Below are 18,060 nucleotides of genomic sequence, written 5' to 3'. Positions count from 1 at the left end.
TGTAACCTCCCCCAATCCCCTACAACCCCTCCCTATTTCTGTAACCTCCCCCAATCCCCTACAAACCCTCCCTATTTCTGTAACCTCCTACACCCCCTCCCTATCTCTGTAACCTCCTCCAGTCCCTACACCCCTCCCTATCTCTGTAACCTCCTGCAGCCGCCTACACTCCCTCCCAATCTCTGTAATCTCCTCCAGCCCCCTACACCCCTCCCTATCTCTGTAACCTCCTCCAGCCCCCCTACAACACTCCAAACTATCTACCCTATTTTATCTTATTCTGGCTTTTAGAGCATTCCTGATTTGAATTGCTCCTCTCCACCCATAATTTCTCTTTTTGATTTGATTTATTATTGTCACGTGTATTAGGATACAGTGAAAAGTATTGTTTCCGGTGCACTGTACAGACAAAGCATACTGTTCATAGAGTACATAGGGGAGAAGGAAAGGAGAGGGTGCAGAATGTAGTGTTACAGTCATAGCGAGGGTGTAGAGAAAGATCAACTTAATACAAGGTAGGTCCATTCAAAAGTCTGTCAGCAGCAGGGAAGAAGCTGTTCTTGAGTCAGTTGGTACGTGACCTCAGACTTTTGTATCTTTTTTGCCAAAGAAAGATTCTCCTTTAAATGCATCTTAAAACCTACCTCTTGATAATTGGCCCTCTGCTGTTCAGCTTTGTTTCCTAATTGTCACATGAAGCTCTTTGGATCATTTTGTGGAGCCCGATCCTCCTGAACTGGGACGAAGTGCCCATGGCGATGGCAAAATGGCAGTGTTTGCCATTGGCACAGGCCCTGTCTGTCAGGTGAGATTCACCCACCTGAAAGATGCTAATGAGCTCATTTCAACTAACCAGCCGGCCAGCACCACTGTTCCGAGACTGGGTGCCATTTTTAAATGGCTTCCTGATCTCCGTGCTCAGAAACAGGCAACCTCCTCCCAAAAAAATGAAATGGTGCCCCCCCACCACCACCACACTGAGCACCATCAACCTCTCAGCAAAGGGAGGCCTCCAGCCCCCCAACCCCCCCAATCCACAAATAACAGGTAACCTCTACCCCTCCCCCCATCTGACAGCGATGAGAGTGACCTGATCCCATCCTTCCCACTCAGATCCTCCACTTCCCCCTTAGACACTCCACTCAGCCCCATTCCCCTTTCAGATGTTTCACCCTGCCCCTTCCACCCTCAGAACCCCCCTCTCCTCTCAGATGCTCCACTCAGCCCCCTCCCCTCTCAGATGCTCCACTCAGCCCCACTCCCCCCTCAGACCTCCCCACTCAGCCCCCCTCTACTCCGACCTCCCCACTCAGCCCCCCTCCACTCAGACCCCTCCACTCCCCCCTCAGATCTCCCCATTCAGCCCCCCTCCACTCAGAGCCCCCACTCCCCCGTCAGACCCTCCACTCAGCCCCACTCCCCTCTCAGAACCCCATTCCCACCTCAGAACCCCCACTCAGCACCTTCCCCCCTCAGACCCCACCCCCTTCAGGCCCACACACTCAGCCTCCCTTCAGCCCACACACCTTGGCAATACCTACGGTGCACTGCCCCCTGGCCCTGACACTCTGACCTGATGCCTTGGGTCCTGAGGGGGCTCAAGGAAGTAGATCCAGACTATTTTCCTTTCTGCTGCTGCCAGGCTGCAGAGGAAGGGTCCCTCGGAGCTTCTGGGGGTTGAGTGGGCTTGGGCATTGGGATTCCCACTAGCCATATGAGGAGGTCAGAGATTCAGCCCCATTGGTTAAATGTGCTTCAACTATTGTTGTTGAGCTTCTCTTTTCAGCCTTTGTTAGAACTCATTAAGAAATGGACAATAAGTGTATCCATCGTTTTTCCTTCCAATGGGCGAGACACTGTACACACCTGGACTGAATTTCATTGGCTATAGTTCTGCTCACTTGCAAATATTTTTTGGGACCCCCCTCTCCCTCCCCGTCTGCCCCTTTTGTAATTCTGAAACAGTCAAAGCCCTAGTACCATTTGCTAGGTCATTCTACTTTGTGCATCATCCTGAAATGATATGTCTCCAAGGAATGGGAGACCTCTCAGGTTTCTCCCTTTCATTAGTTCAGGGATGCAGTGGCCAATGTGAAACACCACCTTTGCCAATGCAGCAGCTGGGATAAGCTAACTCATATAGATCCCAGAAAGATGTGGAGACATTCTGAGACTACCTGGCCACAGTGAGCAACACATTGTCCCATTGAAATAGAGGAGGAGTGTTGAGAGCTTTACAGAAACTTTTTGTTTAGCCTCATGTGTAGTTGAGTTTAGCTTGTCACAAATTCCATCAGGTCTGTGGAAGGACTATTGCCCAATCTGTTTACAAACCTGGCAAAGTTTAGAATTCAACAGCCAACAATGTGCCTTAATAGGAAAGGAAGCATTCATCAAGGTTCAAATGTCAACAAAGGCAAATAAAATATCATCAGTGGTGGCAAGGCTCATTCTTGTTTCAAACCCTATTTTGCCACTTGTAAATAATGAAAATCAAATGTAAATGCCAACATTTTGCAGCAGGGCTTGGACATTACCTCATTTTGGCCTTTAGAGCTTTTGCCCTTCCTTCACCTGATTTGATGAAAACTACAAGGGAGCCATGCAGTCACACAATACTCCCTTTGACCCCTCATCCTGCCTCAATTCGATAGTGTAATGGTTTGGCACACACGGTATTTTCCTGATCTTTCTGCACAAGTCAGTAGTTTAATCTGAAGTGATCGGAGGTCTGTGCCAACGCCAGTTGTTTTACCTGGGCAAGGAGATGCGTCAAGTGAGTCGAACAGAAGACCTAATATAAAGAGGCCCGTGAAGTTTTCTTAGCAATTGCTGCTAGTTTCTGTCGGGTTCCTACAAGGGAAACACCTTCACCATGATGAAGGAAAGAATAATTCTGAGCTTCTGCTGCTGCTTTTGGTTACGGACTCTGACTCTCACGCACTCTGAGGACACAGCTTGTACTTTCTGCAACTTCTCTGGCTCTGAGGCAGCAACAGATGACAAAATCCTCAAGTGGATGAAGAGCTACATCCTGAAACAAATGCATATGAAGGCAAGGCCAAAAGCCCCCAATGAAACTCTCAGAAAAAGTCAAGTGTCCCTCCTGAGGAAATTCCACATTGAAAATTTGATGGAGGTCAGCTCACTGGACACTGGAAGAAACACGCAGAAGTTTGCACACAACCAGGGAGTGAAAGATAAAAGTTATGAAATCATCACCTTTGCACATTCAGGTTAGTCCCAGTAATATCGTGTTACCTATTTATCCTGTAAATTTGGTGGATTAGAATAGGCGGCAGATATGATCTGACCCCTTTTTGTGCCCCTGATGACGATGACTTTAACCCTCACAGTTTCTTCTTATCCTTCACAAATCAAAAGAATAGTTTTCATCACTTTGATACCACCACTCTGAAGTTAAAGTTTATTTATTATTGTCACAGGTTTTAAAATTTATTCATGTAACGAGTAGGCTTACATTAACACTGCAATGAAGTTACTGTGAAATTCCCTTAGTTGCCATACCCCTGTTCGGGTACACTGAGGGAGAATTTAGCATGGTCAATCCACCTAACCAGTACATCTTTCAGACTATGGGAGGAAACCAGAGCACCTGGAGGAAACCCACGCAGACACGGGGAGAACATGCAAACTCCACACAGACAGTGACCCAAGCCAGGAATTGAACCCAGGTCCCTGGGGCTGTGAGGCAGCAGTGCTAACCACTGTGCCATCATGCTACCCAGACAAAGTTTTCTACTCTGGAGACTCCATGGTGGGAGGGAAAGTCCATGTGATTCCCACTGGGCAACGGGGTGGGTGAATAGACACAATCTTCCACTTTTCAGCTCATTAATCATGCATCTGCTAGGAGCTCAGCGAATCACCTGGTGGGGCAGGGAGGAAGTCACCTACCCCATCATTACCTCATGGGGTCGAAGGCTGTGGCGCTATATTTAAAGGAAACCCAGACAGATATTCACTCCACATTACTCCTCCAGAGTCCTCGCAGCCACTGCTGGCTGGTGCAAGCAATCACAGTTCAGGACGTTTGAGGGCACCTCCAGCATTGTCTCTCTCACTCATCTCTAGATAAGAGCAGCACAGGTGTTACACCTATGCTCAGGCTAATACTCAATGTTACAGTGGACGTTGTCAGCCAGCCCACTGATCTTCTGAAGCTCCCACTGTGTCTTGCTGCTCAGACCTATGCCCCTTCTGACCCTGTGTAAAGCTGTGATGGGCCCTTGTTCTCCTCATCTGGATTGGAGCCATTACTGAGGCACATTAACTTTAAGATTCTCTTAAGGTTAACATGTAGGTTCAGTCAACAGTTAAGAAGGCAAATGCACTGTTAGCATTCATGTCAAGAGAGCTAGAATACAAGAGGAGGGATGTACTGCTGAGGCTGTATAAGGCCCTGGTCAGACCTCATTTGGAGTATTGTGAGCAGTTTTGGGCCCCATATCTAAGGAAGGATGTGCTGGCCTTGGAAAGGGTCCAGAGGAGGTTCACAAGAATGATCCCTGGAATGAAGGGCTTATCTTATGAGGGGTGGTTGAGGACTCTGGGTCCGTACTCATTGGAGTTTAGAAGGATGAGGGGGGATCTTATTGAAACTTCTAGGATACTGCGAGGCCTGGATAGAATGGATGTGGAGAGGATATTTCCACTAGTAGGAAAAACTAGAACCAGAGGGCACAACCTCAGGCTAAAGGGACGATCCTTTAAAGCAGAGATGAGGAGGAATTTCTTCAGCCAAAGAGTGGTGAGTATGTGGAACTCTTTGCCACAGAAGGCTGTGGAGGCCAGGTCATTGAGTGTCTTTAAGACAGAGCTAGATAGGTTCTTGATTAATAAGGGGATCAGGGGTTCCAGGGAAAAGGCAGGAGAATGGGGATGAGAAAAATATCAGCCATGATTGAATGGTGGAGCAGACTCGATGGGCCGAGTGGCTTAATTCTGCTTCTATGTCCTATGGGTCACCTGCAGCTGCATCATTAACACTTCAGTGGATGTGTGAACACATTGAAGTAATAAATTTAGTGAGGTTTCCCTCTCTACCAAAGCCAGCAGGCCAGTGCTAAGTCCTTTTCCTGATCTTCATCTAGACATGGCATTCCCAGTCCATCCCTCCCAGGTAAAGGACATCGTGGAAAAGCAGAGATGGCTGTTCCTGATACTCGTATATCACTGTGCATGGAGACATTGCTCTTTGACCAGGGTGATGAGAGCCATGTACGTGTAACCTCATGCAGACACTTTCCCACTCATCTCCACCACCCTCGAGAGTCTAGAGAGACCGTTGTAACAGCAACATAGAAACCACATGATTCCTTGTCAGCCGTGACCATTCACATGGCAGGATGGTGATTTGAAGACAAGAGTTTGCTGCCCTCCACCAGCTGTATCATTTGGAGGCATTCGTATCCCCCTCCCTCCCTTCCCCTCTCCCTTCCAACACTCTCTTCCTCTGTCTCTCCCTCCCTCCCTCCTCTCTCCCTCCTTTATACTGCAGTCAATGGTAAATGTCATAGAATAAAGGCTGCAATTTGCTGCAAATTTTGTGCTGTAAGTTATTGAGTCAGGAACAAAGCTGCTGCAATGTGCTCTTCAGCACAGAGAGAAGAACACAGCAGAGCCTCACCATTATCAAGGTGTCCCTTCAATCAACCCCTTGCTAATCTTCAACTTCACGAGCCTGAAAAGACCCTCCTCCCAAGTTGAGGGATTGGACTGACTGACTGACTAACTGCGTGGTGAGGACAGTTTAGAAAATGGTGCAGGTCACCTTCTAGACTCATCCCTCCCCCTTCTCCTGTCCCCCAAATACCCCATCATCACAGTACCACCCAATATCACTATTCCTCTGCCCTCCATCACCCTGGACCCTCCCACAATCCACCTCCACATGCCCTCCCTCCCCTCAGAGTCGACACCCGTTACATCCCCTTGCCTACCTGACCCTGCCACCTCCCATTATCCAAGCTACCTGCCTTGTCTCCCCCAGTGACCCACCCAATGAAACCCTCACCCTGGACTTGCCACTTCATATTCTATATATAAAATCACCCCAAACCCCTCGATTAGATTCCAGACTGCCCCCTCTGACTGTGACTGTTTCCTCCTCCAAGCAGCACCCTCAGCTTTCTCCCCAGGACCCCATTAACTAAAGCAGTCTCCAAGTCTGAATGGCTCCTTCTTCATCTCCAGTATGTAGGCTGGGATTTCCCACTCCCATTTTTCTCGGTCAGGTTTCCCACCAAGTAATGCTCAGAATCTCATTTCCATTGATTTGCATCTCATTATCGGGCCTCCTCACAGAAATCAGCCCTCCACTATGTTCAAAAATCCACTCACATTGGTGTGGCGTTATGACGGCATGAATCACAACTGCTTTCAAAGGCGTGCTAGTGGCAAGCTGACTTCCCAGGGGAGTTTGGAGTGAGGACTCAGTGAGTACAAACTGGGACAAGAAAGGAATGAGGAAATATTCAGGGTCACTGGCTGAAAATTTGTGGGAACTGCGAAAGGACCCTAGGACTCTAGGGCTGCAAGTACTGAGGCTGTTGGGTGCGGATACAGGGCTGAGGGTACTGGTGCCCTTGGGGTGAAGGCTCCAGGGCTACAGAGCAACGGAACAGGAGTAAAGAGGAAAAAGGCATGAGGGCAAGAAAGGGAAAGAGATTGGACCAGAAACAGGAAAAACTCAGTACCGGAAGGAGAAGGAGAAGACAGCCCTGTGTTAAACTTACCCTTTCTAAGGCTGCATTTGCTTGGTGATTTATATATAGAATAACAGATACCCGGGAGTGAGTTACAGACTGGAATCTAATCGAGGGGTTCGGGGTGGTTTATATATAGAATAACAGATACCCGGGAGTGAGTTACAGACTGGAATCTAATCGAGGGATTCGGGGTCGTTTATGTATAAAATAACAGATACCCAGGAGTGAGTTACAGACTGGAATCTAATCGAGGGGTTCGGGGTGGTTTATATATAGAATAACAGATACCCGGGAGTGAGTTACAGACTGGAATCTAATCGAGGGATTCGGGGTTGTTTATGTATAAAATAACAGATACCTGGGAGTGAGTTACTGATTGGAATCAAATTGAGGATTTTTGGTGCGGTTTATATATAGAATAACAGATACCCAGGAGTGAATTACTGACTGGAATCTAATCGAACTTGATTTGATTTATTATTGTCACATATATTAGTATACAGTATAAAGTATTATTTCTTGCATGCTAAACAGACAAAGCATAGCATTCATAGAGAAGGAAAGGAGAAAGTGCAGAATTTAACGCTGCAGTCGTAGCTAGGATTTAGAGAAAGATGAACTTAGTGCAAGGTAGGTCCATTCAAAAGTCTGATGGCAGCAGGGAAGAAGTTTTCTTGAGTTGGTTCTACATGACCTCAGACTTTGTATCTTTCTCCTGACAGAAGAAGGTGGAAGAAAATATTTCTGGGGTGCGTGGGTCCTTAATTATGCTGGCCACTTTTCCAAGGCAGCAGGAAGTGTAGAAGTGTCAATGAAGGGAGTCTGGTTTGAGTGATGGATTGGGCTACATTCACGACCTTTTCTTGCAGTCTTGGAAAGAGCAGGAGCCATACCAAGCAGTGATACAACTAGAAAGAATGCTTTCTATGGTGCATCTGTAAAAGTCGGTGAGAGTCGTAGCTGACATGCCAAATTTCCTTAGTCTTCTGAGAAAGTAGAGGCATTGGTGGGCTTCCTTAACTAGTGTCGGCATGGGGGGAACAGGACATGTTGTTGGTGATCTGAGCACCTAAAAACCTGAAGCTCTCAACCATTTCTACTTCATCCCCATTAATATAGACAGGGATTTGTTCTCCTTTACGCTTCCTGAAGTTGATGACAATCTCTTCCGTTTTGTTGACATTGAGGGAGAGATTATTGTTGCCACACCAGTTCACCAGATTCTCTATCTCATTCCTGTACTCTGTCATTGTTTGAGATCCGACCCACCACTGTGGTGTCATCAGCAAACTTGAAAATCGAATTGGAGGGGAATTTGGCCACACAGCCATCGATGTATAAGGAGTATAGTAGGGGGCTGAGAACACAGCCTTGTGGAGCACCAGTGTTGAGGATGATTGTGGAAGAGGTGTTGTTGCCTATCCTTACTGATTGTGGTCTGTGGGTTAGGAAGTTCAGGATCCAGTTGCAGAGGGAGGACCCGAGACCCAGGCCACGTAGTTTGGAGATGAGTTTCGTGGGAATAATGGTGTTGAAGGCTGAACTATGGTCAATAAATAGGCCGTCATGGATGTCTTAGCTAGGTGTTCCAGAGTTGTGTAGGGCCAGGGAAATGGTGTCTGCTGTGGACCTGATGCGACGGTAGGTGAACTCCAGTGGATCCAGGCAATCCGGGAGGCTGGAATTGATTCATGCCATGACAAACCTTTCGAATCACTTCATAATGATGGATATTCAAGCCACTGGTGCGCTGCCTAGCTTTTTCTTTGGTCATTTTCTTAAAGCAGATAGGGACTCAAATTGTTGTAAAGAGAGGTTTAAGATGTCTGCGTATACCCCAGCCAGCTGATCCACGCAGAATCTGAGTGCACATCCAGGCAATTCTCTTTCCATGGGTTGATCTTTGAAAAGGCTGCTCTGACATCTGCAATGGTGACTGCAAATACAGTTCATCTGAGCCCTCTGGGGTGGAGTGTGTGCTGTCGCTGACCTCTTGCTCAAAAAGGGCATAGAATGCATTGAGTTCATCAGGGAGGGGTGCCTTGGAACCGATGATTTTACATGCCTTCATCTTGTAACCTGAGGGGATTGAGGTGGCTTATATACAGAATAACAGATATCTGTAAGTGAGTTATAGACTGGAATCTAATCGAGAGATTTGGGTGGTTGATATATATAAAATAACAGATACCCAGGAGTGAGTTACAGACTGGAATTTAACTAAGGGGTTCGGGGTGGCTTATATATAGAATAACAGATACCCGGGAATGAGTTACAGACTGGAATCTAATTGAGGGGTTTGGGGTGGTTTATATACAAAATAACAGATATCCGGGAGTGAGTTACAGACTGGAATCTAATCGAGGGGTTTGCGGTGGTTTATATATAGAATAACAGATACCCGGGAATGAGTTACAGACTGGAATCTAATCGAGGGGTTCGGGGTGCTTTATATATAGAATAACAGATACCAATGCGTGAGTTACAGACTGGAATCGAATCAAGGGGTTCGGGGTGGTTTATATATAGAATAACAGATACCCGGGAGTGAGTTACAGACTGGAATCTAATCGAGGGGTTCGGGGTGGTTTATATATAGAATAACAGATGCCCGGGAGTGAGTTACAGACTGGAATCAAATCGAGGGGTTCGGGGTGCTTTATATACAGAATAACAGATACCAATGCGTGAGTTACAGACTGGAATCTAATCGGGGGGTTCGAGGTGGTTTATATATAGAATAACAGATACCCGGGAGTGAGTTACAGACTGGAATCTAATCGAGGGGTTCGGGGTGGTGTATAGATAGAATAACAGCTCCCCGGCAGTGAGTTACAAACTGGAATCTAATCGAGGGGTTCGGGGTGGTTTATATATAGAGTTACAGATAACTGGGAGTGAGTTACAGAGTGGAATCTAATCGAGGGATTCAGGATAATTTATATATTTATAAAACAAAGGAGATTGTCATTGACATCAGAAAGCATAAAGGAGAACATGCCCCTGTCTACATCAATGGGGATGAAGTAGAAAGGTTCGAGAGCTTCAAGTTATTAGGTGTCCAGATCACCAACAATCTGTCCTGGTCTCCCCATACCAACACTATAGTTAAGAAAGCCCACCAACGCCTCTATTTTCTCAGAAGGCTAAGGAAATTTGGCACGTCAGCTACGAATCTCACCAACTTCTACAGATGCACCACAGAAAGCATTCTTTCTGGTTGTATCACAGCTTGGTATGGTTCCTGTTCTGCCCAAGACTGCAAGGAACTATAAAAGGTCGTGAATGTAGCCCAATCTATCAAGCAAACCAGCCTCCCACCCATTGGCTCTGTCTACATTTCCTGCTGCCTCAGAAAAGCAGCCAGCATAATTCAGGACCCTACATACCCTGGACATTCCCTCTTCCAACTTCTTCCCTAGGGAAAAAGGTACAAAATTCTGAGGTCACGTACCAACCGACTGAAGAACAGCTTCTTTCCTGCTGCTTTTGAATGGACGTATCTTGCATTAAGTTGATCTTTCTCTACACCCTAGCTTTGACTGTAACACTACATTCTGCACCCTTTCCTTTTCTTTCTTTATGAACGGTATGCTTTGTATAGCACGTAAAAAAAAACAATACTTATCACTGTAAGTTAATACATGTGACAATAGTAAATCAAATCAAAATACATAGAATAACAGATATCCGGATGTGAGTTACTGACTGGAATCCAATCAACAGGTTTGAGGTGGTTTATATATAGAATTACAGCTACCTGCGAGTGAGTTACAAACTGGAACCTAATCAACGGTTAATCAAAATACCCAACAGTGAATTACAGACTGCAGTCTAATCAAGGGGTTTGAGATGGCTTGGATACAGAATAACAGATCCCCAGGAGTGAGTTACAGACTGGAATCGAATCGAGGGGTTCGGGGTGGTTTATGTCTAGAATAACAGATATCTGGGAGTGAGTTACAGACTGGAATCTAATCACAGGATTTGGCAGTATTTATATGCAGAATAATAGATAACCGGGAGTGAAGTATAGACTGGAATCTGAGGGGTTTTGGGGTGATTCATATACAAAAAAACATATCCAGGAGCGAGTTACTGAGTGGAATCTAATCAGCGGGCTCAGGATTGTTTGTATATATATAATAACAGATACCTGGGAGTGAGTTACAGACTGGAATCTAACTGAGGGGTTCGGGATGGTTTATATCTAGAATAACAGATACCCGGGAGTGAGTTACAGACTGGAATCGAATTGAGGGGTTTGGGGTGATTTATACATATAGAATAACAGATATCCGGGAGTGAGTTCCAGACTGAAGTCTAATTGAGGGGTTCATGGTGGGTTGTATATGGAATAACAGATACCTAGGAGTGAGTTACACACTAGAATCTAATCGAGGGGTTCGGGGTGGTTTATATACAGAATAACAGATACCTGGGAGTGAGTTACAGACTGGAATCTAATTGAGGGGTTCAGGGTGGTTTATATATAGAATAACAGATACCCGGGCGTGAATTACAGACTGGAATCTAATCAAGAGGTTCGGGGTGGTTTCTATATAGGATAACAGATACCCGGGAGTGAGTTACAGACTGGAATGTCATCGAGGGCTTCGGGGTCGTTTCTATATAGAAGAACAGATACCCGCGGGGTGAGTTGCAGACTGGAATTTAATTGAGGGGTTTGGGATGGTTTCTATAAAGGATAACAGATAATCAGGAGCAAGTTACAGAGTGAATTCTAATGAAGGCATTCGGTACTTTTGCTTTTCTGTAAGAAGTCTGAGAGATTCAGTAACTACTGCTCTTTTTTAACAGTTGGAGTAATGAGCATGATTCTTCTAATTGTACTGTCACATTTGGCAGGACACGCAAAATGAAAATGTTTTCTTAATGTTCCTATGCATTCCTATGTTGCAATCAACCTCAAGTCTGTTGGTCATTCTTCCACTTGTAACAGGCAGTATTACTAGCAATATATGTTTATTGTGGTGGATGCTATTGCAGCAGTTTCAGCATCACTCTGATTGCTACCTCCGATCCTTGTTCTTCATTGTAATTAAGATCTCTAGTACTCTGGTCTTCCTTCTGTCTGGGTCCATCTCTGTGACCGGGATATCAGTATCATCGCACTGTGCTCTCCGTGCTTCCTTTAAGCAGTTGTCTGAGACCTTGTTTTTTGAAATAGTCATTTTTGCCACGTACATCCAGCAGACGATGGCTAGAGCTTTGCTTTGACACATATTGTAGCCTCCTCCATGTCCCTGGTCTGGTGCTCTGTGTGCTTTTTCTCATCGCTTCATGGAAAAGCTTCCATGCTGTGAACATGCAACTTGTCTTGCCCACAACAACGCATCATGCAATGTTGTAGCTGTTTTCCTGACTCATACATTTTGTACTTGTTCTACATTCCCATCCCCACACTCTTTTCCTCTACCTTGCTTGCAAGAGGTTGGCTGTTGTCTGAAAAATACTCAGACTTGCCTTATGATTCCTCTCAGAAACCCAACACCAGCGGATAAACTGCACGGCATCTGTGCACCAGTTCTGGTCCTCATCAGGCAATCAATTGGGTTCCTCAAATACCAGTGTGAGAATGAGTGTCTGGTCACTCGAACCACAGCTGCCTTCCATATTCCATGCTGGCCTGCAGAATGATTTGATTGAACCCTTCACCATTTAGTGTCAGGCTGTCCATGTTCAGACCCAGGATACTGCTGTGCGTAATGCTGGCTAAACATTGAGATATTAAAAATAATTTTTTTGTCATTTGCTTTGAACATTGGCTGAAGACTGACATCTCTGACCCTGGGGACCACTAGAGGAGGCCAAGATGGATCATACACTTGATACTCTGGCTGAAGATTGATGCAAATTCTTCAGCCTTATCTTTTGTACTGATGTGCTGGGCTCCTCCATCAGGATGGGGATATTTGCGGAATCTCCTCCTCCAGTTTAATTGTCCACCACATTCACGACTGGATTTGGCAGAACTGCAGAGCTAAGATCTAATCCATTGGTTGTTGGATTACTTAGCTTTGTTACTCGCTGTTTATGGTGTTTGTCATGCAAGCAGTCCTGTATTGTAGCCTTACCTCATTGTTAAGTATGCCTGGTGCTGCTCCTGACATGCCCTCCTGCACTCTCCATTGAACCAGGGCTGATCCCCTGTCTTGATGGTAATGGTCAAGTGGGGGATATGCCAGGACATGAGGTTACAGATTGAGTACAATTCTGCTGCTGCTGATGGCCCACAGCGTCTCATGGATGCCAGTCTTGCTCTGGCTCACCACCACTTTTTCAAGGGCAGTTAAGGGTGAGCAATAAATACTGGTCTAGCCAGCATCACTCATGTTTTGTGAATGAATTATTAAAAAAGCAACACTTAATGTGTGTCCTATCTTGATGCAGATATGGGGAAAACTTTTTAATGTCTGTAGAAATATAAGGCACAGGTGATTGTGTCATTCATTCAAAAATGAAGTTTACCAATTATACCAGAAGATCATAAGATATAGGAACAGAAGTAGGCCGTTTAATCCATTGAGTTTGCTCTGCCATTCAATGAGATCATGACTGATACAGTCCTCAACTCAACTTTCCTGCCTTATCTGCATGACCCTTTATTCCCTTACTGATCAAAAATGTGTCTATCTCAGCTTTGAACATACTTAACAACCCAGTGTGGTAAAGAATTCCACAGATTCACACCTCTCGGAGAAGATATTCCTCCTCATCTCTGTCTTCAATGGGGACCCCTTACTCTGAAATTATGCCCTTTGGTCCTAGACTCTCCCACAAGGGGAAGCAAACCCTCCACGTCTACCCTATCAAACCCCCTGCAAAATCAGCACTTCTCCACATATAGAAATAGAAGATTTGTATTCAGATTGTACTTTTTCCAACTTCTGGAATTTCCAAAGCGCTTTACAACCAATAAAACCCTCTTGAAGTGTAGTCACTATCAAATGTGGGCAATGTGGCAGCTAATTTGCGCAAAGCAAGCTCCTGGAAGCAGCAATGTGGTAATGAGCTGATAATCTCCTCATGATGATGATTAAAGTGTAAATATTAGACAGCGCACATGGACAACCTGTCAGCTTTGCTTTGAAACTGTGCCATACAGTCCATCCAAGAGGCCAAATAGAGCCACATCGCATTTGAAAGATAGCACCTCTAACAGTGCAGCACCCCCTCCTAAGTGTCAGCCTTAATTTTATGCACAGGCCTGTGGAGTGGGACTTGAAACAATGCCTTTCTGCCTCAGCATCGCATCTTCCTTGTTAAATGCTAGGGGTTTTTACCTTCATGGCCTAGTGGTTACCTTCAGCTGGGGACCTGGGTTTGAACCCTGCCAAGGCAGATGGCGGAATGTGAATTCAATAAAAAAAATCTGGAATTAAGAATCTACTGATGACCACGAAACCATTGTCAGAAAAACCCACCTGGTTCACGAATGTCCCTTAGGGAAGGAAATCTGTTGTCCTTACCCGGTCTGGCCTACATGTGACTCCAGAGCCACAGCAATGTGGTTGACTCTGCACTGTCCTCCAAGGGCAACTAGGGATGTCACAGAGGTTTACAGCATGGAAACAGGCCCTTCGGCCCAACTTGTCCATGCTGCCCTTTTTATTTAACAACTAAGCTAATCCCAGTTGCCCGCGTTTGGCCCGTATCCCTCGATAGCCATCTTACTCAGGTAACTGCCTAAATGCTTTTTAAAAGACAAAATTGTACCTGCCTCTGTTACTACCTTTGGCAACTTGTCCCAGACACTCACCATTCTCTGTGTGAAAGAATTGCTTCTCTGGACCCTTTTGTATCTCTCCTCTCTCACCTTAAACCTATGCCCTCTACTTTTAGACTTCACTACCTTTGGGAAAAGATATTGACTATCTCGCTGATCTGTGCCCCTCATTATTTTCTAGACCTCTGTAAGATCACCCCTAAGCCTCCTACGCTCCAGAGAAAAAAGTCCCAGTCTATCCAATCTCTCCTTACAACTCAATTCATCAAGTCCTGGTAGCATCCCAGTAAATCTTTTCTGCACTCTTTCAAGTTTAATAATATCCTTTCTATAATAGGATGACCAGAATTGCACACAGTATTCCAAGTGTGGCCTTACTAATGTCTTGTACAACTTCAACAAGACATCCCAAGTCCTGTATTCAATGTTCTGACTAATGAAACCAAGCATGCCAAATGTCTTCTTCACCACCCTGTCCACCTGTGACTCCACTTTCTATGAGCTAGGAACATTTACCCCTAGATCTCTTTGTTGTATAACTCTCCCCAACGCCCTACTATTAACTGAGTAAGTCCTGCCCTGGTTCGATCGACCAAAATGCATCATCTCGCATTTATCTAAATTAAACTCCATCTGCCATTCGTCAGCCCACTGACCAAATTGATCAAGATCGCGTTACAATCCTCGATAACCTCCTTCACTGTCCACTACACCACCAATCTTGGTGTCATCTGCAAACTTACTAGCCATGCCTCCTAAATTCTCATTCAAATCATGAATATAAATGACAAATAACAGTGGACACCACACTGATCCTTGAGGCACACTGCTGGTCACAGGTCTCCAGTTTGTAAAACAACCCTTTACAACCACCTTCTGTCTTCTGCCATCAGCCAATTTTGTATCCAATTGGCTACCTCATCCTGGATCCTTTGAGATTTAATCTTATGCAGCAACATATCATGCGATGCCTTGTCAAAGGCCTTGCTACAGTCCATGTAGACAACATCAACTGCACTGTCCTCATCTACCTTCTTGGTTACCCCTTAAAAAACTCAGTCAAATTTGTGAGACACGATTTTCCTCTCACAAAGCCATGCTGACTGTTCCTAATCAGTCCTTGCATCTCTAAATGCCTGTAGATCCTGTGTCTCAAAATACCTTCCAACAACTTAACTACCACAGATGTGAGGCTCACTGGCCTGTAGCTCCCAGGCTTTTCCCTGCAGCTCTTTTTAAACAAAGGCACAACATTTGCCACTCTCCAATCTTCAGGCGCCTCATCTTGTGACTATCAATGATTCAAATATCTCGACTAGGGGACCCGCAATTTCCTCCCTGGCCTCCCACAGTGTCCTGGGATAGACTTCATCAGTCCCAGGGATTTATCTACCTTGATGCGCTTTAAGACTTCCAGCACCTCTTTCTCTGTAATATGTATCCTCAAGACATCATTATTTATTTCCCTAAGTTCCCTAACATCCATGCTTTTCTCAACAGTAAATACTGATGAAAAATATTCATTTAGGATCTCACCCATCTCTTGTAGACCCGCACATAGGTGACATTGCTGATCCTTAAGAGGCCCTACTCTCTCCCTTTTTACTCTTTTGCCCTTTATGTATTTGCAGAAGCTCTTTGGATTCTCCTTTTCCTTATCTGCCAAAACAATCTGGTGCCCCCTTTTTGCTCTCCTGATTTGTCTCTGAATTCTTCTCCTACAGTCCCTATATTCTTCAAGGGATTCACTTGATCCCAGCTGTCTATGCATGTCATGTGCCTCTTCCTTCTTCTTGACCAGCGCCTCAATATCCCGAGTCATCCTGGGTTCCCTACTTCTGCCAGCCTTGTTCTTCACTCTAAGAGGAATGTATTTACCCTGAACCCTGGTTAACATGATTTTGAAAGCCTGCCACTTACCAGCTGTCCCTCTTCCTTATGTTCTCTTCCTGTTGGGGAACACTTCAGCCCGTGGGCTGAATCGGGAGGGATGTATTCCCGCTCGAGAGGCTGTCAGCATAGCGCTGTGTGGACCACTGTGCATGCACCAATCTATCAGCACCGAAATCGGGCAGTGCCAAGGAACCCAGGCTGACACTGCCAAGGTGTCAATACGCAGGGGCACCTGCCTCAGGTGTCTTGATTGCCCCCCTTCACTCCAGCAGGGTCAGGCCACCAGCTCCCCGTAGGTGGAGATTTCAGTCCCGTGCCTGTTAATTACATTTAATTTAGATTCAAATGGATGTGTGAATATCTACTGCAGCTCCGTGCTTCTTTCCGTCACAGAGCAAACAGCGATGGAAATCTGGCACTGAGAGACACACTCGGAGCCAGATGCCCAGTGTGGATCATGCTGATCAGGCACTGCTTAAATCTCCCGGCCTACTGCGCTAAAAATCAGTGCAGCGCAATAAGAGAATCGCCCCTGGTATCTGCACAAGATTTTTTAATCAGATCTGGCCTTTTGGGTTTGGCACCGTGATGTCTGTACCAGCATCTTTTATTGTTGCTGAAGCAATATAATGGACGTCTTGTTTATTTTTAATCTGGGCCTAATGTCATGTCCTGGAGTTTTTGACCCTTTTGGAATATTTTGATTTGCGACTGATTGAGAGATCAGGTGCCTTTGGATTTTTTTTTCTCACAGAAGAAATCCAAAGGTCTTAACTTTCAGTTTGGTAGAAGCTGTTTGGAAACAGTGTTTGTGTCTCTCTCTCCCCGCTGTTGGAAATTCTGCTGGCTGGTTAGAGGCTGTTTGGGCTGCAGACCGGAAGCAGTCTTTCCAGCTTCTCTCTCTCGAGTGAAAATTCCGCTGTCGGTGGTTTGCTAGCAGGAAGCTAGTGGCCAGCAGTGGCTCTATCTCTACCTCGAGGTGTGCTGGAACCTCCAGGACGGGGGAGTCAGAGTTTCAATTCTCCATCCAAAGGACTGATTCACAGCAGGTGTGGCAAAGCTACAAAGTCCAGCATCACGTGAGCAGACTTGCTTTCTGTGCTAAGCCTAGAACAGGGTGTATGTTTGTAGAGATGTCTGTTTGATTGGAACTATATTCTTTGCTGTTAAGGTTTATACAATATCATGGTTGTTTTTATTCTTGTTTGTAATTGATAAAATATATCGCTAATTGTTTTATTATATGTTAACTGTGTTCTTAAATAAACGTTGTTTGATGAAAGCTCCCTAGTGGGTCACTTGAATCATACCTGGAGTGAACCTCTTCTGCCGAACCGTTGCAAATTCAAAGTGCAAAACTTATGGTCTAGGCTGATTTCATAAAACACCCTGGAGTTTTTGACCTGGATTGTAACACCTGTCCTTGTCCTTCTGGATGGTGGAGGTCATGTGTTTGGAAGTTGCTGCCTAAGGAGCCTTGGTGAGTTACTGCAGTGCATCTTGTAGATGGTACACACGGCTGTTACTTTGTGTTGGTGCAGAGGGATTGAATGATTTTGGAAGGGGTAGCAATCAAGTGGGCTGCTTTGTCCTGGATTGTGTCGAGCTTCTCCAGTGTTGTTGGAGCTGTACTTATTTATGCAGATATGACTCCAACCAGCAGAGAGTTTTCCCCCTGATTCCCAT

At 45.5% G+C, this 18,060-nt stretch overlaps 1 protein-coding gene across 1 annotated transcript in view; it reads left to right on the top strand.

Moving 5' to 3' along the window:
* The first annotated feature begins 2,875 nt into the window (after positions 1 to 2,875).
* Positions 2,876 to 18,060, top strand: part of LOC145361915 (inhibin beta B chain-like) — a 29,294-nt gene continuing 14,109 nt past the window's right edge. Inside the window, exon 1 of the mRNA XM_080217900.1 lies at positions 2,876 to 3,236. Within this exon, the coding sequence (XP_080074026.1) occupies positions 2,876 to 3,236 (361 nt within the window). The remainder of the gene's footprint in view (positions 3,237 to 18,060) is intronic.

Source organism: Carcharhinus amblyrhynchos, chromosome X, assembly GCF_965287045.1.
Source record: "Carcharhinus amblyrhynchos chromosome X, sCarAmb.v2.hapA, whole genome shotgun sequence".
Lineage (NCBI taxonomy): Eukaryota > Metazoa > Chordata > Chondrichthyes > Carcharhiniformes > Carcharhinidae > Carcharhinus > Carcharhinus amblyrhynchos.
This window is presented reverse-complemented; position numbering and strand designations above follow the sequence as displayed.